The sequence below is a fragment of the Mus pahari genome, chromosome 1 (assembly GCF_900095145.1).
Source record: "Mus pahari chromosome 1, PAHARI_EIJ_v1.1, whole genome shotgun sequence".
In the NCBI taxonomy this organism is placed as follows: domain Eukaryota; kingdom Metazoa; phylum Chordata; class Mammalia; order Rodentia; family Muridae; genus Mus; species Mus pahari.
The window spans coordinates 128,747,608-128,771,551 of NC_034590.1; the positions used below are offsets into that span (position 1 = coordinate 128,747,608).

A 23,944-nucleotide genomic window follows, 5' to 3' on the forward strand; every position below is an offset into this window, starting at 1 on the left:
AAATGCAGTGGATTACTTTCTACTCAACTATAACCAGTCTAGAAATGCATTTAAAGTAAAATTTTAATATTTTATTAATTCACAAATTACCTGTTGCTGTTTTTGCTCGAAATTCTTCAAGTTTTGTCAAAGTTACTGAAGTGAGTTGGGCTAGATGGACATCTTTCGGAGGTCTGAAGAACTCCACTATACTATTGACTGTCCTCTGTTAAAATAAGCACCACTAACATGAAGCACAACTCAAAGTGAACAAAAACATACTGAAACTTAGGAATACAGAAAATGCTTACTGCATCATATATTATCTCTAGAGGCTCAGCCTCTATGGTGCACCTCTGAGCAACAGTTTCATTTAAAGGATTTATCTCAAATGTAATCTGGAAGAGTGACGTATCATCCAATGAAGACAGTAGGTGGGGTTTTTTGAAATCATCTGGTAAGCCAGTAATATGAAATGAATCAATTTTGGTTTCAAATCTGTATAAAAGAACAAAAATTAGGAGTCAATATAATTTTAAAGTTTATCAGCTTATAAAACTATAAAACACAATAAAGACATTTTTCTTTGTATTTCTATTACTCAGTTCATATAAAAGAAAATACATTTTAGTAGATAACTTCATTAAGAGTTATATTCATCTTAAGTTTTATACTAAAGAGCTATGATAGCTGGTATTTGATATCTTTACTTGAAGGGGGCACAAGCTAAATTTAAAGAGGTAACATCATAAAATGCTTACAGAAATATATAAGATATATACTGTGCCTTTGTTTAAGGAAAATTTCATGGATATAAAATTTCATGGGGGTGGGGGATGAGGGGGCATGAGGGAGAGGGGTGGGGTGGGGGTGGGGAGGAGGAGGAGTTAGCTGAGGAACTGTGGGAGGGGAGTAATGACTGGACTGGACTGTAAAAAAATAAAATAAAATAAAAACCCAAAACAATAACACAAGAGGGAAGGAAGAGGGCAGGAAAACAAAGAGAAGCAAGGTGGACAGAGGAGCATGTTTAAAAGAAAGAAAAAGAGACAGAGACACCCACAGCCAGAGGATTGAGCTTGGGGATTGTTATGGAAGAACAGGAGGAAGGATTGCAGGCCAGAAGGGGATAGGAACTTCGCAGGAAGACCAATAGAATCAACTAACCTGAACCCTTGGGGCTCTCAGAGTTAACTACCAACCAAAGAACATACCTGGGCTGGACCCAGGCCTCCCTGTTCATATGTAGCAGATGAGCAGCTTGACTTTCCTGTGGGTCCTGAACAACTGGAGCAGAGGCTATCCCAAACACTATTGCCTATACTGAGATATATTCTAGCTGGGCTGCCCTGTCTGGCCTCAGTGGGAGAAATACCTGGCCTCTCAGAGGCTTAAAGTACCAGGATTGGGGGGATACCCAGGGGGTTCCCCACCTGCTCAGAGGAGAAGAGGAGCGGGGAATAGGGGAAGGATTGTGGGAGGAGTGACCAAGGAGGAGGCAGTGAGTGGGATGTAAACTGAGTAAGTAAAAAAATTAAATTAAATTAAAGAAAGCAAGCTACGTTTTGTGGAGAGTAAAGGAAGCCTTAAATGTATGAAGTCCTGAGTACTGTGTGTTTTTGATATGGCCTAGTTATGCCACAGAGCTTAGCCTCAGTTGCTTGGAAAAATGGCAAAGGTGACTGCCCTCTGCCCTGAGGAGTATGGAAGAATTGAGGCACACAGGGGTAGGAAAGCCTCCATCTGCTCCATGTTCTGATGTTGAAAGTATATTTATATTCTCCCCCTGCATTTATAGCCTACAGGGACTGCTCCTACTAATGAGCTAAGCCTGCCTCCTTGGTCTGCTGCACTGTAACCCCGGCCTCTCTGTTCAAACTGTGTATAATAAATGCACTGGGCTTTTAGGGTTCTGCAGTTTCTTTACCAGAGAGCCCAGTTCTCCCAGACCCAGCCTGTATCTGTCCGTCTACCTGCCTGAATGTCTGTCTGTCTTTCTTTTCTTCACTCGCTGACCACTCAAGTCAGTCTGTACCTGAAGTTGTGCTGAATGTGGCAACATTTGTTGTTTCCTTTTGCATGGTGCAAATATTACTTTTTAATTTTTCTTTAATGTTCTATGCTTTATCAACATGTTACTTTCTACTGAATACATTAATAATTTCAAAAAATTACACAGTACACAATAAAGTCTAACCACCCAAACACACAAAAAGAGTACACTGATTCACAAGCCACAGCACTTAAGACTACAATGTCTGAAAGCTAAACTCCAACCTTACCCTGATACTTCTTAAGACAGAGCTGAAACACTATCCACCTTGGCTTTTTTTTTTTTTTTTTTTTTTTTGAGACAGTCTCCCATTGGCACTCAGGGATCACCAATTCAACTGGGCTGGCTGGAGTAAGCTTCAAGGATCTCCCTGTGTCTACTGCCTGCTCTAGGACTGCAGGCTGCTCACTCCCACCGCAGCTTCTGACAAGGGATCTGGGAATCAAACTCAGGGTGCAGCGAGCACTATTTCCCAGCAATCCCCACCATATCTTATTGTTGTTCAGTTTTTAAAGAAAATTATTGACCAGTCTAAGAACTCTTTTACTGACATAGTGGAGTCTTATCCTATTTAAAATGTTCCAAAGCTAACCAATAATTAAAATTGTCATGTGGTTAAAATGACCCTTCAAAAATATAAGTGTCCCAACAAAGAAAGGCAACATTTGTTTGTTTTGTTTTGGTTTTGTTTTTTCATGGCGAAGGATGCTCAGAGCACAACATACTGATGAAAACCTTGATAAGCTGAATGAAGACATGGAGAGGAGGCCCTACTTCCAGCCTGAGTCTTTGACTACTTTTCAGTCACTAAAAAGGACACATGACATAATTGTGTTATCCAAAGAACCACTGTGTCAGCTATCAACTGATCCAAGCTAGAAAATGGGCCTGCTCATGACATAGGCTGACCAAAAAAAAAAAAAAAAAAAAAAAGATATAGACTAAGTATCCACCTTATGTAAAATGCTTAGAACCAAATTCCAGATTTTAGGGAAAATTTTAAATATTTCCATATAGAGGATGTGATCTCTTTGAGATTGGACCTAGGTATAAGCATGGAATTTATACTTTACACATACCTAACATTTATAGTCTAAAGTTAATTTTACACAACATTTTTAGTGTGCCTGTGTTTCTACACCACACCAAATCAAATGAGGAATTACCCTGTCAAGAGTCAAAACATTTGAAAATTCTGAATTTCACATTCAGATTAGTGCTACATAACCTATAAAGAAAATAAATTTACTTACTTTATGGCTTGTGCTCCTGGTCTTTGCACAACAGAAGTACTAAGTCCTTCCACTACAACGTTTAATAGCTCTGGCTTTTGGTGATTTTCTCTTAGAGCAACAGACATGCTTTTCAAGTGAACAAAAAACTTCAAGGCTTCAAACTAGAGAATATTCAGAATAAAATAGTGGTGAGGATGAGGAGAGGAGAGATGCATAAACAAAACAATCTTATTTGTGTAACTCCTATGTTCTCAAAACCAAAAGCAATCCTTCATCTACCAAAGAAATCACTACAATAATAATTTTGTCCATAGTTTGGAAATTAAGATAAATGCTGTATTTATAAATACCAAAAATATCACACAAAAAGTTAGCAACATATAATTGCTGTAAGAATTAGAGCAGGCACATCTAACATTAAAAGATATAAAGCAAGAAAACTATCTTACTGTTTTTGGCAAGGTTGGATCAACTGCTGTTTCACTATAACCAATTGCTTCATAAAGTAACGACTTTTCTTCAGGTGTCAACATTTCTTCCAGAACTAAAATCATAAATAAGTGCAGTATGGTCTCACTACTGACAATGTAAAACAAACATAATTTATCTAGCATCATGAATAAATGCATTTTAGATTTTTGTCTTATTTGTGTTTGTGTGTTTCTGTGTGTGTGTGTGTGTGTGTGTGTGTGTGTGTGTGTGTGTATGTGTGTTCACCACAGAGTGTGTGTGTGAAGGTCAGAGAACAATTTTAAAGAGTTGATTCTCTCCTATTGTGTGGGACCTAAGGATCAGATACAGATCACGAAATTTGGAAACAAATACATTACCTACTCAGACATCTTGCTGGCCCACAAATTTTATTGTTATTATAATATCTTTTATAAGTAATTCTTATATATTTGTGTTGGCAATTTTAGAAATGATTCTGAAGTTACTAATCAAAACTTTGGCAATATAATTTTTTCAATGTTTTAAGCAAAAACTTACTGGTATTGCATTAATCAATACAAAGTGGTAAATATACTATCTTAATTTTCTCTCAATTTGCAGATGGATAAAATAGAATTAGCACACCTAACTTAATCATGCTTCCAACAAGTGATACAGCCAGGATACAGTCCCTAACACTGCAATGCTATCATCTTCATTATTTGAGTAAAAATTGTACTGTCAGTAATCCCAGCTATCCAGAGTCTGAGTCAGAAAGACTAGGCAATTAAGCTCAGCTGCAGCAACAAACAAAGACCTCACAGCAAAAAACAAAAACCTGTTTACAGAAAATGGTGAAGGAGCTGAGGCAGCAACTCAGTGGTACAGTGCATGACAGCATATAAGCAAAGCCCTGGGCTTACTGCATGGCAAGTACACATACACACCCAAAAAGAGAGGGAAGAAAAAAAAAATCTTCCAAACAAGTAACTTCAAAAAAGCTTTCCAGTGGCTTAGAGCACTGTGCAGTTTGTGTTTATCTTTTACTCCACTGAGTGAGCTGCACCAACTGCACCCGCTGTACAGCTCTTCTGCAGCATCAGGAGGGTTGTTCCAACTATTTGATTAAACATATATTTGAAGATAATAGTAATTTTATAATTAACAATTTAACATCATGAATACATATTTTCATCTGTTTTAATAGGAAAACTTTTTGAAAAACTTTGTCAACACTTGATTAACTATACTAATGTAAAATGAAATGAACATACTTCCAGGTTTAACATCTTGTTGTTGATTGGCATTTGATCCTGACCAAGTCCACAACCAGCCAAACCATCCTGCATTATCTTCTGGATCTTTTACTCCTTCTTTGTAAATTTTATATCCAGCTTTCTTTACCTAAAATTAGAAAATTTTCCAATAGAAAAGAAAGCATCCTTGCTTTAGCAATCAAAAGAAATGGAAGCAGGATATTTCCAAAATGAATCTATTTTGAATTGAAAAAATGTAAATAAATGTATATACTAACAATATAATACAGTAGCTGTAACATTTACCAAACAAGGCTTTGGAATAATACATGGTTCTCCCTGTGGCCTAACAAGATACAGAAATTGCAGGCAGGTGGAATTAACTTTGCCTCTACATATGAACTCTGAAGTTTTATAAGCCCAATAACTTACAAGCAATTTTTGTCTTATTTTAGCAAGTGTTACAAAAACGTATATAACATTTTCTTAACACACAAAAAGCACATCTGAACTCTCCAGAAAACAGTGTTTTGCACAATAATAATGATATTACATTAGCTGTCATATTAATACATTTGATTTATTTTTATTAATTTAATGATAATCTGAAATTACCTCAACTTCTGCCTGTTGTCTAGCTATGGTTATATTAAAAACATCCAAAGTTTTCTCCAACTCCTGAAAATATAAGGAAAAATGTGTTAACTGTATATTAATTTTACATATTCAACTTTAGAATATAAGCTACTACACTAAGGTAAAACAGTGGGAAACAGAAAATAGAAAACCATCAGTATGTTATCTCTTACATTCTGGGATGCAAGATTTATTTACATAAACACACACTGATGCACATACATCTAGGAGCTTGGAAATTAGAACAAAGTAACTTATGAACAGAGAAATCATCCCTGCATGATCACAGCATTACAATCTTTACAAAGATAGATAGAAATTTATTTTAAAAAGATACATACATGCACTGTTTAAAATGTCCTTCATCTGGGTTTTAATTCCAAATAAAGGTAAAGATATCAAAACCATTAACTAATAATGTAATAAATCCTTCATCTTATATGCATAGTTATGCCGTTATTAAGATATTTCAAGTAGGCATACATGTACTTGAAATCTGTTTTAAAAAACTACTCTAACATTTCTGCTTTTCCAAGTTGTTTCAGATATGGACAAGAACTGAGACAGTCCTATCACAACTGTGCCTTCCCATGATTACTTCCAAGTTTCAGGTTCAAACTTTCTCCTCTACAACAAGCAACTATGACTTACTTTTCCTCTAGCAAAAGAGCATAACACAGAATTGTGCTACCCACTATACTTAATGGATTCTGGTTAAGACCATAACTAAGGAAATATGAAAAACCCCTAAAAGGCCTCTCAAGCCAAGATTTCCTAATTGATCCTTGTCTTTAGGAAGTCATCTATGTTAAAACTGAAAGAAAGATGTTAAAATTCGTTATCTGCAGAGTTGTCCACTTAGAAATTCATCTAGACTCAGATTGGCTGCACCTCTTTCAAGAAACTAGTCCCCCCAGGTCCATCCAAACTGTACTTTGTCTAAAAGAAAAAGGTCCTTCCATAAAACAGGTTCTTACTAATGCTTAAAGTCAAGAGTAATACAAAAGCATTGTGTAGTTCAAGACAGGTAATTAAACATGTTGCTGATAAAGACTATAGCTGCCACAAAACTAAGATACAAATTATATGTTTAGGCAGAAAATGAAGGAAGCCCGTGTAAGGATGAGGACTAAGGCAGAAGTGCAGGGAGAGAACGGGTGGGTGGAGCCGAGCAGGGATGCAGAAGCACATAGATAGGAAGGGGCTTACACATACAGAACAAACTCCACTAACACACAGTGAGACAATAGCAGAAAGATCTTCTGAATACCAACAAAGAAGTTTAAAAGTGATATAGCAATTGCTTCTGAGACAAAAAAGATAGAAAATGAAGCATCACACTATGATATATATGAATCCAAAATCTTTTTACCTGAAAATAATTTAAATTTCAAAAGCTCACTGGAAGATTTTGCCAGGCCTTTTATTACACAACTAAAGTAATAAGTAAAAGTACAAAAATACCCAAATAAAACAGACAGAATGGTCAGTAGAGAGCAGACTAAGTAATTAAAAAGTAGCAGTTACTAAAAACTGGGAGAAGGGCCTTGGAGGAACCTCAGTGGGCAAGGGTGCTTGCTACCACCCCTATCCTGATCTCTTGAACTCACACGGTAGGAGGGAAAACAGACCAAGTTGTCCTCTGACATGCACCACAGTGAGCATGTACACACAAACACAAATAAATGTTCAAAACAACAAAGACAGACAGACTAGGGAGAAACTATGCATAGTAAAATATTCAATGATTGTTTTAAAATGCTAACCTCCAAAGACATGAGAATTTCAGGAGATGGCTTCTTACTTGTTAACTTTTTCTTATAAAATTCTCTGTATCGTTTCATTTTGTATCTATGGTTTCTAATATGCTCCCACGACCACATCCGTAAACTGGGACAAACATTTACTTCAAGAATACTATGTATAGCATAAGCCCACCTAGTTAAGAGAGAGAGGGAGAGAGAGACTCCATACTTACACTCAAATCAACAATACTAAAACAACTTAATTTGTCTTCTCTAACATGAATAACAACTACAATAAGGAGGCTATAAAAAACAGTACACTATATAAACAGTCTATTTATAGTAATAGTCCATTGATTATTACTATGTGTTACAACATAAAAATAAAACATCCAATTTTGTTTTTAAAAAAAAAAACTGTATAACTTAAGGCATAAAGGGAAAATTTGTCAATAATTACAGAAAAAGTTACCTAAAAGAGGGGCTAAAAGTTCTAGAAATTGAGCAATAACTTAAAAAGTAAAATTTTAAAAATTTAAAAATGAAATTACAGATAAGACTCCCAGAACCATCTCAGGAACTCAAGTTCAAGCTGAGTTAATACAGGTCTAAAGTGTCAAACAGGGAAGTCTGGAGAGGGCAACGCTAGACTGATCCTTCTACAGTATCTATAAGTACAGTACTTTAAGATTTCTACTTGTAAATTCCACTTTGAAAATTTTCTTGAATCAATTCATTAACAAATAAACCTGCATTTATTTCTAGCCACAATTAGTTTGCATCAACTCTTGAATAGCTTTTAAAAAATAGTAAATTTGGCTTTGATACATTCTTAAATATTAGAAATGTTAGAAATAATGAACATTTGCTAAAACTTTCCAACAAGCAATGTGCTCACCACTCTCTGGCATGGAGGTGGAGAGGCACACTGGGCTTGAATTTTCTGTACGGCAGGTTTTGTGTCATCATGTCAACTGACTCGAGAAGCTCCATGAGACTGAAATACTAGGAAAAGACAGTTAAAACTCTTAAATCTTTCTGGGTTCCTGTTCAGCTACTGAAGGTGAAAATTAAATTATCAAGTTTTTAAGAAAATGTTACAAAACTATAAATTTCAGAAAACACTTAAATTTTAACATTGTTTTTATCAAACAATAAGTCAATCTAAATGTCATCAAAGAAAATCACCTGTGGTTTATTTAACTCAATTGCTATGGTATGTAAATCAATAGCCAGGTTTATTTTGGGGTCAGAAAAGTCAAAATCTGATCGTCGATTCATCTGAAGTTTGGCACTAGCAGATATAGGTCGAAAAACTGAAAAATAATACAAATTGAAAAAGAAATTAGAGTTCTATTTAAAACCTCTTGAAGCACTAAGTAGATGAGCACTACAGATCTTTGAACCTCTATCACAGCCTCTCCACAGTCCCAGTACCCACACTACTTTCTTTGGTTAGACAAACTCTTCACAAGGTAGTTGAGAAAAATTCATTTTAGTTCTAGATTTAATCTAGAGAATATTAGAAATGTTAAGATTGTATTAATCACTGATTCTACTTTATGATAATCTTTTTGTAAACTCCTTTTATTCCTTTCAATTGGCAAGCATGTGCCCAGGATTAGCAGCCCAGATCAAATGACAGCACCAACAGGAACAGGTGTAAGCAGGAGAGCAGCAAAAGTGTGATCAACACAAGGCTCCATACTGAGTCATAATCTAAGCTGTATAGAAAAACAATACTTACTTGTTTTGATCACCCCAGCACATCTTTTATACATTAAACATAAATATTCTGTGTGAATACAAATCCACACTTGAACACTATGAATCTATGCATCATTGATTTGCCACCTCTCTTCCACCCTTCACCTTTGACTTATATTCTCAGTTCCAATCTTACCCTGCTGAAATTAAAGCTCATTTTATTTCTTTCTTATTTTAATAGACACAAACATAAAAGTTACACATATTAATGTGATCCATGCACTATTTTGACATGTATACCTTGTAATTATATACTGGTATAATTATATTAATTAGTATAATTAATGTAAACAGTTAATATCAGTTCAAACATATCTGCTTAATTTTTCAATTATTTTGATGGTAAAAATTTTAATAGATTTTTTTCTTGCTTTTAAAAAAATTATTTGGGGGTTTGGAAAACACTCAGAGAGGAAAGCTGAGCTCAACAGACTCCTTGGAAATGGAGTTATAGGCATTTGTGAGGTGCACATGGGTACTAGAATCCAAACTCTAGTCCTCATGGCTAAGCAGCAAGCACTCTTAATGAGCTAAGCCATTTCTCTAGGCTCACTTTCTAGCTTTCTGCAACATACATGTTGTTACCTATTCAGTCTACTGTGAAACAGCACACCAGATCTCTTTGCTCCTACCTAACAGTAACTTCATACCCAGTGATGATCCTTCCCCCACTTCTCTTCCAATCCTCCTCTCACCAGTTATTTTCACCACCCCTCTTACTGTCCTTCTTACTCCAGCAGTACTTGATCAGCAAAACCTACCAACTCCACACCTAGAACTAACGGCACAATGCAGCCAGAAAACATCCCAATCATAATAACTAGACTCTTAATGATATCGGGGGAGGGTGGTGGTGGGGGAAATCACACAGCACTCCTTGTACTCATCTTGACCTGCTAAAGATCCATCATCAAGCTGGGCGTGGTGGCAGACGCCTTTAATCCCAGCACTCGGGAGGCAAAGGCAGGCAGATTTCTGAGTTTGAGGCCAGCCTGGTATACAAAGTGAGTTCCAGGACAGCCAGGGCTATACAGAGAAACCCTATCTTGGGAAAAAAAAATCCATCATCAATTAATTTTAAAATGTTGTTTTTAACTTATTTATTTCTGTGGGAAAACTGACCAAATCCATGCCATGACTGTTCTTCATGGTCAGTTAGTAGAGGAATTTTAATCTAGCAACATGGCTGCTCTGAAAAGGGATCCCATCCAAAGACCCAGGTCCGTGTGATCTGGCTGGAATGCAGAGTGCACACCATTAGTCCATCTGGCTGGAAAACAGACATGCTCTTAGTTCGCACCTTTAAGGTAAAATTACTTTGTAGAAGGAAACAGCCATGTGTGAAAGTGATGTCTAATTGGGGGGCGGGGTAGACGACAAAGTGATGAATCATAGAAAGATTTGACAGAGCAAGTCAAGAGATAGGATTCATGTAATTCTCAGGAGGACAAGAAAGAGTCTTCTGAAAAGCCGTACAGGGAGAAAGAGTTGATTCAGTTCAGCCAGTTGATTTCAAGTCAGTTCAGTTCATTGAAATGGAGTTGAATTCATTAGTGAAAAGAGGATTAAGGAGCCAGAAGATTAGAACAAATTGCTAAAGTTAGTGTGAGGCCAGGCAGAACCATCAAGAGAAAACAGATTGAATTAGGCAGCTTACAAAGTAATTTGAGCCAGAACAGCCGAGTTGAACCAGCCAGCCAGAGATCAGAAAGAACTAGAAAGGGTGAGTTTATTAGCAGTAAGTGTCAGAGGGTGGAACATTCTAGGCCTAGATTAGATTATACAGAGACTAGAAGCTTCTAGGCCTAGGCCTACACATAGTTAAAACAGAGAAAGAAATACTCTGGGCTCAGTCCAAGCCGTGTATTTGCTCTTAGCTCATCCCTTCATCTGAGGAATTAAAAGTTACTTTACAAGTTAGCCAAGAATGAATATTCCACTTTTTAAAGAGTTCTTTCAAAGAAACAAAGGGTATATGTGTCAGATTTTGTGGTCTGCAAAACATAAACTATCTGACTACATGGCTGTTTAGTGTGTCTAACATACTCTAGACACAAACTGAAACTCATCAGAATCACCTGAAGAGCTTATGAGTGAAAAGCCTCATCCCAGAGAGTTGGATGCAAAAAGCCCTGGACAGGCCCAGAAATGCACACTTCTCGGGGGGAGGGTATAGGGGACTTTCGGGATAGCATTTGAAATGTAAATGAAGAAAATATCTAATAAAAAGGAATTATAATGGAATAGTTATATCTTTTAACCATAGCTATGAATCAATATAAATATAACAGTGTAAAGGGCCTGAATATCTAAAGAGAGTAAAAATACTCTTGTAAAATATACTGAGACATTGTAAATGGGTTGACTATTTTTAGTGGGAAATTTTTCTAAATAAACTTTGTATGAGTATACATAAAAGAAATGTACACTTCTAATCAGCTTCCAAGTGATGATAATGCTACTAATATGAACCATACTTCAAAAACACTGCTAGATACAGATTATTATTTTGCAGCCTCTTCTCTCTTCAGATACCTTCAATACTAAGATGGTTTTAAAATGCATGCATACATACTCTGAGGAGAAACTCCATTGACTCCTACTCCATCCTTATTGATTTAGTCAATGCAAAGATTCTTCTCTTACAAGATGAACTGATTATGTCCTGTCCCTAAAAATCCACTCCCACTTATGCAACAGATACCAACCCCTTCTTCCACATCAATCCAGAAACCCTCTCAAATCTCTTGATCATTTAAAAGTTCAGGTTCTACTGGATTATTCCTAGCTCAATATATAAAAACCTATACTCATCCCAATAAGCAAAAGGAAAGGAGAGTAGGTTAGAAGGCAAGGAGAGATGAGTATGCAGCTATCAACTTATGAACATCAAATTCACTTTTCAATGCTTATTTTAAAAAGGAAGAAATGGTTTTAGGCCATTAGCATTTTAGTATTTTTTTTCCTTTACCAGCTAGCATAATGCTATGTTAAGAGAATCAACAGGAGTTATACTGTCAGGTCCCAGCATGTTCATTTAACAGACTTCTACAGAGGAAGGTTCACTACACCCAACTCTGATTAAGATGGCTTCTCCAGTGTCAGGTTCCTACTGCACAAAGGACTTGCTCAGTATCAGCCTTCTGCACTACATAGTAGCTAACGGTAGCCAGGAACTTGGTAAGACAGTCCTACACTGAGCACAGTTCCATGAGTCCTCCTTAGTTACAGAGGCCGATTTCCAACAGTTCTGCTAATGCAGTAGTACAGAAACATTCTGACCCTCAACAATGTTCATGAGTAGAGGGTCTTCTTTAGAACACAGGGTTCCTCAGATATAGGATCCATTCCTTTTGTCTGCCATTCCTACATCATTCCTGTAGCATTCTTTCTACTTTCCACCATCTGATTCTGTTATCCAAATCTCCATTTACAGTTATTATTTTCTTTCTTCAATTTGTTCTGACTAATCCACAGATTAGTTAAATCTAAATGTATCTGAGAATCATAAACATATAATAGTTATATGACTTCTTATTTCCTCTGAGAAGGAAATAGGAACAAAACTAATTTTAAAATACTGAGAATAAGATTTTGTCAAAGGGACTGGGTATGTAACAATCAATCCCCAGAACTGAAAACAAAAACAAAGACAACAATAACAAAACCTGCCCGAGTTAGCAGAAGCGCCAGCTAAGGAAATTATGAAAAGATTATGAAAAAACATAGCAATATATAAAGGAAACTTTCACAGATGCCAACAAAACTCTGAAGAATGATTTTCTATGCCTTATAATATCAGGAAGCCAAATTCAAGAACTAAGTTAAGCATGAACAGTTGACATCGAATATCCGCAAAGCTAAGAAATATTTTAAAATTATTTTTCCTCTATATTTTAGTAATTATCTTATCATTATAAAAGTAATACACAGGCCAGACAAGAGGCACATACCTTTAATCCCAGCACTTGGGAGGCTGAGACAGGAGGATCTATCTTCTCTGTGTATTTGTTATCACCCTGAACTATACAGTGAGTTCCAGATGGCCAGTGCTACACCAACTGGGAGCCAGAGGGTTATATATGCTCACTTAAAATAACAATAAAAGAAATACATTTTTAAGTGAGATATATCTTTAATTATAGCATTTAGGTAAGGCAGTAAGTTTGATGCAAGCCTGGGCTACTGAATGAGAGTTAGTCTCAAAAACATACATATATTTGGATACTTTATAAACAAAAAGATCGTAACACCACTACAGCTATACCAGTTAGCTATTAAACTATACTTAGGATTCTGAAATGTCTTAATAAACATCACTACAATCAATATTGAATAGTAATTAGGGTTTAACACAATTCATTAACATTCTGTGTGTTAGATGTTTTCTCCTAGTTTTGAAATATAACCAAAAATTCCAACGATAAAATATGTTAAAAAGATTATATTTGATTTTAATAAGGTAAAAAGTATGTGTGTGTATATATACACATACACACATATGTGTGTATGTGTATATATATTGAACTAGGAGAAAACTTAATATAAAATAACCCAGTATATCAGCAATATTAGCATAATAGTTTGTACTAATTTTTCTAATTATATTTTTATTTTATCTAATAACTTACCAAAATCATAACCTTCTGGAACAATATTTTCATTCACAATACCATTTTTCAAGGCTTTCTATTAAAAGATAAATAGCTGTTATTTATATTTATGCAAATATACCTTTATCCTACAAATTTCTATTGTCTACACAAGTATTTAAAAGCAACTGAAAAATAATTCAAAATGTATTATGAACTATTATGAAAGAATGTTCCAGTTAATTATGTTTCTAAAACTCTTACTGGATTTTGTTTCAAAGCAATAATAAATCTAGGATTGGTAGGAGTTAAGCATTATACAAAATATAATACAACATATAATATTAATATAATATAATGCACATAAATATTTACTTACCAGTGATTCATCATAATCATTCAAATAAAACATCTCAGAGTTCACATTCCAGTAAGCAAAGAGATTATCTAATCGGATAAGCTGAAAACAAAAAGTTTGTTACTTTTTTAAAAGAATTTTTAGTTTTTGCTATGCTCAGAAGTAATGTATAGACATAATTCACAGGTTTACACACACACACACAAATCATCATTTGTCTAAAATTCCCTTTTATCAAGTCCATGGGATAGAATTTATTTTACCTTCCGAACTAGCTTTTCAGTAGCATCATGTAAACATGGGATCCAGTATTGGTCAGTTGTCTGAAGAGGGGTGTGAAAAAAGAACATTATATATAATAAGCAGATCATTATCACACCCTAAGATCAATTTCCCATGAAAATGCCTTTGAAAAGTTAGCTATCATTTAGTCAAAAATAGTATTATCAGACCACTCACACTAACCTTTTGCTTTCAAAGAACTCACTGGTCAAATACAAACAGAAATGAGCAATTTCAAACAGGTAATTTGGGAGGCCCAATATACAGCAGACAAAATATAGCAAAAAAAAAAAATCAAACTCAAAGGTATGCCAGATATGAAGATATTATGACTAACCTAACACTTGTTCAAAGAACTCCTTTCAAAATCTTTATAATCACCATAGACCATATATACCATATATATATATATATATATATATATATATATATATATATATATATATATATATCTTATTGTATGTATACTACATATATAGTACCATATACTACTTATTGTAAGGCAAGACAATAGAATAGGTTCTGTTAGCTTATTTGTTTTGGTTTTATTTCTTTGTTTCATATTGATTGGCTTTGTTTTGTTTTGGTTCATATTTTAAAAGAGGCCCAAGATATGGCCGGATAATAAACACAGGAAGGAAAAGTGAAAATCCAAATGTTACTCAGGGTCACATTTCAAAGGTTTTATACACACTAAATACAAGAGTCCAGATTTTAAACTCAAAATAATCAGTCACTGAGGACAGGGCCAGGTGAATATTGAAGAATACCTATCAAGGAATGCTGCAGAAGGCCCCAGGTTCAAACCAAACAATTAAAAGTTTTAGAAATAAGAAATGGGAAATACAGTAATCAGATCTTTATTTGTATATGATTTTTTTTCTTTCAAAACAGGGTCTGGTTTGGAGCCCAGATGGTCTTGAGCTCATGATGCTACTTCAGCTTCCAGAGTGTTGGCTAACACTTTGCCAGATCTTTGATATTAGAGAGATGGGCCCGCTGCTGTGTGAAGAACTGACTAGAAGAATGGATCCCAAACTTTAGCATGAATTATGGTCACCAGGGGTGACTTTTAAAGCATAGATTTCAGACTAAAGAACTGGCTTAGTGGTAGACTGCTTATCTAACATGCCAAGCCCCATCACTGCAACAACTAGTGGTAATAAACATACAAGTAAGCATATATCAGAACCCCAAGCCAAGAGTCTGTAACTGTATGAGTCTTGTCTGTCAGACAAGTTTCCAGGAGCCTCCAAAGTTAATAATAAAAGGCACTGACAGTGGGGCTGCAGAGATGATTCAGTGGTCGGAGTGAGGATGACTATTGCAGCAGACCAGGGTACCGTTCCCAGCACTGACTCACAATTACCTGTTCCTCCGGTTCCACACAATCCAACACTCCCACTTCTGACTTCTGTGGGCCCCTGTCATGTGCATATGGTGCACATAAAATAAACTCAGGCACACACAAATGCACATAAAACTTTTTCAAATAAATAAAACTAGTGTTATTGTAGCAATAATTTTTGTCCTACTAAATAAACTAGTAATTCTCTATTTTTCAATCTGTCAGCAGCACTGACAACAGACAACATCCACTGTTACCTAGGAATATCTGGGTCTGCCCCTTAACTCCAGATCTTTTCTTTTTTACCTGCAGAACCATGTTTGAAAAAGAAAAAAACCAAGAAAACACAAAAAAACAAACAAACAAAATCTATACAAAAAAACTAAATAGAAAAAGCAATACTGAACTGGAGTAAATCTGAATTGTATTATATGGAACTACAAAGATAAAAATGGAAAACATAGTAAAATAAAAAGAGGTAACTTACAGAAGAACCATATAGAATACCTGTATCAATTTAAAAAGTTAACTTGACAATTTTCATCAAATCTAATGTCTTCCTAGACCAGCTCTACACAGCCAACCAAACACATACCTGGCATACATCTGATACTGACATAACCATATATCTAACTATATTACACAATTTAAAAGTTACATTTTCTTTTTGAATCAAATACCTGAAGGCTGATATTTTGAAGGGAAATACCAAAAGAGAGTGGTTTGTCTCCATTTGTGATCTGAAGAAAAACAAAATAAATTACTTAGATGGTTTGTCAATTGGACAAAAATCACTTCATAGAAACAGTTAAATATCTGAGAAATATCTTATTTCAAATATTCAAAAACATTATTTTTCAGGACAATTCTCTCTTTTTTTTTTTTTCCTAAAAATGACGTTGTGTGTCACCGAGTAGAGAAAGTCAGGTGGAAGAGGCAAAAGTAAGCCTGCTGCTTTGCATTAGAACCTGAACCTTCGGAGAGTCTTTTATTCCAGGCTCCTCTTCTGTAATGACTATTCTCCTTAAGAACAAAGTAGACAAAATGCAAGGCCCTGGTCTCAGCACCAGATTGCCGCTAAGCAAACCAAGGTAGGCAATCACCACTGCCACCTGCATGGGGACAGTTCAGAAGCTCTGCCCCTTCCTGGGATGGACTGAAACTTGATAGTTTAGACAGCCACTGTTTTCAGCCCCAACTTTTGCCAGAAAGAAAAAAATACTCTATTTGCACATAAATTCTCCACCAATGATTTTGAAAATATCAATCTCTATGCACTTTAGAATGTAAAATAATAATAAATGCTTTAGACTCAAAGACATACTACTTTGAGTATTTTTTAAATAGACTTGGTCTTTCTATATATACACTGGACTTTGTTTTGTTTTGTTTCAATCTCAGGCTCTTCTGTCTTTTTTTTTTTTTTTTTTTTTTGGTTTTTTGGAGACAGGGTTTCTCTGTGTAGCCCTGGCTGTCCTGGAACTCACTCTGTAGACCAGGTTGGCCTTGAACTCAGAGATCCGCCTGCCTCTGCCTCCGGAGTGCTGGGATTAAAGGCGTGCGCCACCACACCCAGCTTCTTCTGTCATCTTTTAAGCTATAAGCATCTGGAAGCTCTCTCACATCCATAGCAGTTGAGTGCCTCTCATAGGTGTAAAGTATTAGTTCATGAAACTTGTATTATAAGAATAACTTTATTTTAAAAGGGTAAAGGAGAAAGGTACATGCAAAGATCTATGTATATTTTCATTGTAAAAATCCAAGTTTTTGTTAAATTTTAATTGTTAAAAAAATGTTTGAAACCAAGGAGGCTCTTTAAAAGAGCTGTTTCTTCTAAAAGCCAAGTCAATGACAATTCTCTAGGTCGCATGTACTAGAGTTGTGCCTTTTCTACCACACAGGAGGTAGTAAACTTGTCAAAAATGTTACAGCTTTTAAAAAATGATACAACAACATTTAATGCAAATTGGTTATCTTTAAGTGTAAACTTTCCACAATCTAGAATCACATGAGCAGAGGATCCCAATAAGGAACTGTCAAGGTCAGGTTGCTTTGTGGGCATGTGTCACAGGGCAGAGTGTGTTTAGGGTGGGGTGATTGCCTTGATGATATTAACTGGCATGCAATCTTTGAATGACATCACCCCCTGGGTTTGGGTCCTGTGCTGGGTTAAAGTGGAAAAAGTGAGCTGAATATAGGCATGCACATTCACTCTGTTTCTGCTTTGACAAATGTGCATGCAACTCTCTGCTTCACATTCTTGCCCTGGCTTTCTGCAATGATGGATTGTGACCTGAATTGTAGCCAGTAAAACATTTCTCTCTTAAAGATGCTTTTGTCAGGCTCCCTACACTTTTGTAGCAGATGTGCAGCTTGGTCTTCATGTGGATTTCTTATGAAGAAGGAAATGTCTCTGACTCTGATGCCTACCATTGGATCCCCTTCCTCTAGCTGGACTGCCTGACTGGGCCTAGGTAGGATGCTCTTAGTCCTGATGCAATTGGATGTCCCAGGGCAGGGTGGCACCCAAGGCTGGACTTCCCCTTCTCTGAGAAGAAGGGGAAGAGGTAGTGAGGGGAGGAATTTGTTAGGACTGAGAGCAGAGGGAGGGGGCTGCAATTGGTATGTAAAGTAATCAATCAATAAAAAAAGAAATGAAGTGCAGGGAAGATGCAGTTTGTCAGGGTATTTTATCACAGCAACAGAAGAAAAAAAAAAAACTAGAACAGCAACTAAGTAAGTACTTAAAACAATAAACTGGGCTGGTGAGATGGCTCAGTGGGTAAGAGCACCCGACTGCTCTTCCAAAGGTCCGGAGTTCAAATCCCAGCAACCACATGGTGGCCCACAACCATCCGTAACAAGATCTGACGCCCTCTTCTGGAGTGTCTGGAGACAGCTACAGTGTACTTACATATAATAAATAAATAAATCTTTAAAAATAAAAAAAGAAAATTAAAAAACAAAACAAAACAATAAACTACTGAAGAGAAGTTAAGTTCGCTTTCCTTATTCTTAAGCCAGTGTTCTTTGCTGGAGGGAAAAATCTGTGGAACTCATTAACTCCCAAGATACTGCCTTCATAACTCAAAGTTCAAACAGTTTAGCAAAGTCTAATCAAGTTCTCATTGAAAATATAACAATAAAACAAAAAGATCTCATGGTCATCAGCTCTCTGTCCTTCCACCTTGCAGTATTTATTAAGCTGCCCACTACAGACCAAAAGCCACACACAGTCAAATACATACATGAGGATAAAATACTTACATCATCTTCATAACGAACATGGATATTGGAGATTTGCACTTGAAGGTTCTGTATGATTTGAGTAATTAACTTTTCTGTAAAAGTGTCCTGTTTCTCCTCCTGAGGTTTTTCTAAAATTGCAAATATTCCTTTTTAAATTGAATGAAACACAAACCCTATAATTATCCATATATTAAAGTAACACATTGCCTTGCTAAAGAAAACGTAAAACAGTTTAAATAGATCACTTGAGATTTGCAAAATCTTTCATATCAAAGGACTCTCTCTCTCAAAGCAACTCAATGCAAAATGTTTAAAAGCTAGTTTCCTGTCTCATTGGACTGCAGCCTACTGTGTTAAATTTATTGGTATTAAATTTTATAACCTGAATGTAAGAGTCAGAGGACAAGCACATCTGCATGACACAGTGTCTTCTACAATTGTCAGGAAACCCAACCATACAATCCTAACAATACGATTACCTAAACAATACCTGCACAATAACAGCATCAGCTGACATGCCAACATTGATAGGGAAACTCAGAAGGCCCCATCCCTACATCAAGACCTACAGACAACTAAAGACTGCTTAGAGAGGGAGAATCAGTGTTTTCCTGGGAAAAGCCTCTTAAAAGGTTATCCAACCCCAAGATGTCAGACCTGAACATATGTACATCAGAGTAACTTTAAACAGATTGAGCAGGTTGCATTTATACATACACAGAGAATTATTATTATTATTTAATTATAATTTAATTTATCAATTTTTATTTAAATTATATATTAAATTTATAAATATTTTATATTGTATATAATAATCATATATATTAAACTTCTAAATAGTTTTAATATTGTTTAATAATTATTATTAAAGTAATAATTACTACTATTATTATAGAAGTGGTCATACATGTGAGAGGGATAAGGGACATAGAAGGAGCTGAGGGGGGTAAGGAGGTATGGAAATGATGTTAAACTCTTTGTTTTATACACTTATTTATTTGAGAAATTCATACATAAGAACATTCTCTCAAAGCCTCAAACACTCACACAGCTCTCTACTTCTGGCACACCTTGCCTTCTAATTTGAAAGTAAAGCTATAGGAAGATAACTACCTGTTGTGTGTAATTAATAAAAAACAATCCATGCTAGCGCAGGCTACTCTCAGGCCACAGTGGTCTCCCTGCCCCCATGGCTATCCCCATGGTTCACTTGCTGCTGAACCTGCTCACACTCCTAGTCATCTGCCCCCTGTGGCTGTCACAAATCCATGACCCAGTAAAATCAAAACTCCAGAGCTTATAAATTATCACTCAGATTTATAACAGTAAATTCTTAACTCACAAAATGCCCACTCAAAGAACTCAAAACTCAATTGATATAAATACAAGCTGTCCACTTAGACTGGACAAATTACCCTATATTATTCTATTGCTCTTCTATGATATTCATAGCTACCTCTGGCTATTTCAAGCCACATGGATCTAGTTCATCCTCTTCATCTTTTTCTGTCCTTTTCTCTTCTGTCTCTCTGTCCTGTCTCTAAAACTCTCAGCCCACCTTCCTTTTCCACTGCCCAATCATAGCCTTATCTTTCTTACCTGCCCTCACCTGTGTATCGACAGCAATCCACAATTCCTCTGTCATCATCACTTGATCCCAACTATTTTTAAGGTAACAAGTGACCCAGATAGCAAAAATAAAATGATAATTTTTATATTACCTGAAATCCCATCAGGACATAGGATATTATTTGCTTCTTAATATGGCCCCTTTCCCATGCAACCATAAACTTCAATTTTCCTTCTGCCATCCTTCGATAGCCTTTTTTGTGTCTTCTTCCTCTGTACACTAGGTGGCAGGTTTCCTTAAAACTTAATCCTAGAATTATCTTTCTTCTTATTCTATACTGTTGCTGCAGGAAACATTATTTGCATCCTAAAATATTTAACAGTTACTCTAATGTTGACAACTTTCAAAACAATACTGAATTTAAAAAGTAAACTGCAGAGTGGGGAGACTGTGACAGTTAGTAAACTATGGAGCAGTCATCATGGCAGGAGACAAGGCTGCCAGATGCAGACCCAGGAATGAAGGGGAGGGAAGTAGATGCCTCCAATGTGAGCTTAAATTTAATACATCTTGCTGAATCACTTAGACTTTATCTTGATACTGAGGCATCATCAGTGTTTTAAATAGAACTAAACATTAGTATTTTGGACCTAATAAATTCTCATTAAACATGGTCAATATTGTATGAATTTCTATTTTTCAGTAAGTCATCATTAAAGAAAAAAATTAAGGAAAAGAAAACAAACAAAAATGGTAAATCCATGAGGCCAGAAGAAGGTGAAAGACTTGGGGAAAAGCAACAAAAAAGAAGATGGCCTCAGCCAAACTGAAAAAGAAATTTAAATCCTAAACAACCCAGGATAGTGCTGTCATCGAAACGTAAGATAGAGTTTAAAACCAGAATTACAAAAGATCCAGGGACTATAAATCACACTAAACAAAATGGCCATCTGGGAGTGTCCTTAATGGAAAGGGATATTACAGAATTCAGTGTAGGTGTTAGAGAGATGGCTCTGGTTAGGAGCACTGGCTGCTGTTTCAGGTTGAATTCTCAGACCCACATGGTGGAGTAACTGCAGTTGCAGAGGATCTGATGCCCCCCTTCTGACATACACAGATACCATGCATGCAAATGTTGCACAGACGTGCTAGTCAACAAAACACCCATACATGTAAAATAAAATTAAAATTAAAATTACTTTAAAGAATTAGTTTAAGATCTGTATGATAGCAGGGCAGTGGTGGCGCACATTCCTAGCACTTGGGAGGCAGAGGCAGGCAAATTTCTGAGTTTGATGCCAGCCTAGTCTACAGAGTGAGTTCCAAGACAGCCAGGGCAATACAGAGAAACCCCGTCTCAAAAAAAAAAAAAAAAAAAAAAAAATCTATCTGATAAGCAGTCAAATGTGTAGGACTCCCCTTTGCCCAGCCCAGTAGCTAAGAAATTATCCACTGTGGTTCAGCATACTGAACACATAAGCGTTCATTACAAGCAAAACAGACCTAACAGGCTCCAAAATCTGATAAACAGTACATGGGAACAGGAGGAGCCTATACAAGAACAAAGTAAAAGTCCTCATAATGAAACCAGATCTGCATTCACTCTGATACTAAGAACAAAGCTATGATTTCTTTTTTTTTGAATTTTTATTTGACAGGCAGGGAGGCACACACCTGTAATCCTAGAACTCAAGAAGCAGAGGCAGAGGCAGAGGCAGGCAAATCTTTTTGAGTTCCAGACCAGCCAGACATATGCAGTGAAACCCTGCCTCACAATATACAAACAATCATACAAACAAACAAACAAACAAACAAAGTGTTATTAGAGCAGAATATCTGCCTTAGTAATAAACATTTACATCACTTGGTCGACTGTCACAGTTAACATCAAAGGAAGTGTGTCCACGTTAAGGTAAGCTAAGCAGCCTAATGTAACTGTGAGCTCACATCCTAGTCACCTAATAAGGTACTTCTCTAGAGAATGGCTAAAGGGATGAAGACAAACTTGGTTTTTATAAAGTATTGAGTCTTATCATAATATTTTATTTTTAAATCTGTGTGTGTGTGTGTGTGTGAGTGTGTGTGTGCATGTGTGTGTATGTATTATCTTGACAAAGTAATTTTTAAAGGAAAAGGTCTAGCAGACTTAGGAAAGGGAGGACTAGGGAAATGGATGACTACAAAGAATATGAGAGAAATATGTCAAAGAAAGTAGAATAAAATGTGATATTCCCACAGACTGTGTTAAGTTTCCACTGATGTTTGCTAAGAGGTAAAATATCAATTATTGGGAGTTTATTTTAGTTTTCACTAAGGACAAAACACACAAACAAGCAAACAAACAACCTCATAGTCAGATAGAGGGTAGACACCTACAACTAAGGAGACAAACATAAGACCACCATGAATCCAAGGGAAACCAGGGATACTTGCTGGATTCCAGGTCAGGCTAGGTCATACAGCAAGGCCTTTTTCTCATTAAGAAAAAAATAATAAGGAAGGAGAGCCATCTTTGCTCTGGTGCACTGCCAGGGAGAGGGTGGCCTGGAGAAGCGTCACAGCTTCTGGGAAAGACCCTGTTTCTGATTCAGTCATCCAGCACCTTTCCCACACAAGGAGGCGTGTGTGACCAGGAGGAGACTCTGGACCTGAACTGGTAGGAGGGCCATCTTTGCTCCGGTGTACTGCCAGGGAGAGGGCGGCCTGCAGAAGTGACACAGCTTCTGGGAAAGATCCTGTTTCTGTCTCCAGTCACCCAGCACCTTTCTTGCCCGAGGAGGGGTGTCTGCCCGGGAGGAGTCTCAAGGCCTGAGTCAGTAGGAGAGCCATCTTTGCTCCGGTTCACTTAGGTTCCAGTCTGCACTAGCAAGAGCCACAGAAGCTACACAGCTTCGGGACGGACAGAAGCAACCTAACTTCTGGGACAGACCCTGTTTCGGGCTCCAGAAATTTGGGCACCTTCCTCGACAGAGGAAAGGTGGCCACCAGTGAGGGCTCTGTCCACCAGAGCAGGTGAGAGAGTCATAGTGTGTCGAGGGTCCCTCAATGGCTAGTCTGTGCCGGTGAGTGAATAAACTGCAGAGGCAACACATCTTCTGGGACAGGCCCTGTTTTGGGCCTACATCTTCAGCAAGGAGGCAGATCTGAATGCCAGGCCACTGTGCACCTTCCCTGATAGAGGAGAGATTCCCTGCAGAGAGAAATCTGACCACTGAGACCGAGGAGAGAGCTGGACTCCCAGGACTGCTGACAGAGGCTAACAGAATAACAGGAGGAACAAACTCCAACCAGAGACAACTATAACAACTAACTCCAGGGATCACCAGATGGTGAAAGGCAAACGTGGGAATCTTACTAACAGAAACCAAGACCACTCACCATCATCAGAACCTAGCACTCCCACCTCAGTCAGTCCTGAATACCCCAACACACCCGAAAAACA

General features: G+C 36.7%; 1 protein-coding gene across 4 annotated transcripts in view; it reads right to left on the bottom strand.

Annotated features, from left to right (window-relative positions):
* The window catches only part of Vps13a (vacuolar protein sorting 13 homolog A), a 197,325-nt gene that overhangs the window by 148,669 nt on the left and 24,712 nt on the right, over nucleotides 1–23,944 (bottom strand). For all 4 annotated transcript variants that reach the window (XM_029542348.1, XM_021191562.2, XM_029542349.1 and 1 more), the window contains exons 6-19: nucleotides 18,951–19,060; nucleotides 16,364–16,423; nucleotides 14,317–14,376; nucleotides 14,075–14,155; nucleotides 13,735–13,792; nucleotides 8,525–8,652; nucleotides 8,235–8,341; nucleotides 7,358–7,529; nucleotides 5,571–5,633; nucleotides 4,974–5,103; nucleotides 3,717–3,811; nucleotides 3,286–3,428; nucleotides 291–477; nucleotides 91–205 (exon numbers count right to left, since the gene is read on the bottom strand). In XM_029542348.1, coding sequence (XP_029398208.1) covers nucleotides 91–205; nucleotides 291–477; nucleotides 3,286–3,428; nucleotides 3,717–3,811; nucleotides 4,974–5,103; nucleotides 5,571–5,633; nucleotides 7,358–7,529; nucleotides 8,235–8,341; nucleotides 8,525–8,652; nucleotides 13,735–13,792; nucleotides 14,075–14,155; nucleotides 14,317–14,376; nucleotides 16,364–16,423; nucleotides 18,951–19,060 — 1,509 coding nt within the window. The remainder of the gene's footprint in view (nucleotides 1–90; nucleotides 206–290; nucleotides 478–3,285; nucleotides 3,429–3,716; nucleotides 3,812–4,973; nucleotides 5,104–5,570; nucleotides 5,634–7,357; nucleotides 7,530–8,234; nucleotides 8,342–8,524; nucleotides 8,653–13,734; nucleotides 13,793–14,074; nucleotides 14,156–14,316; nucleotides 14,377–16,363; nucleotides 16,424–18,950; nucleotides 19,061–23,944) is intronic.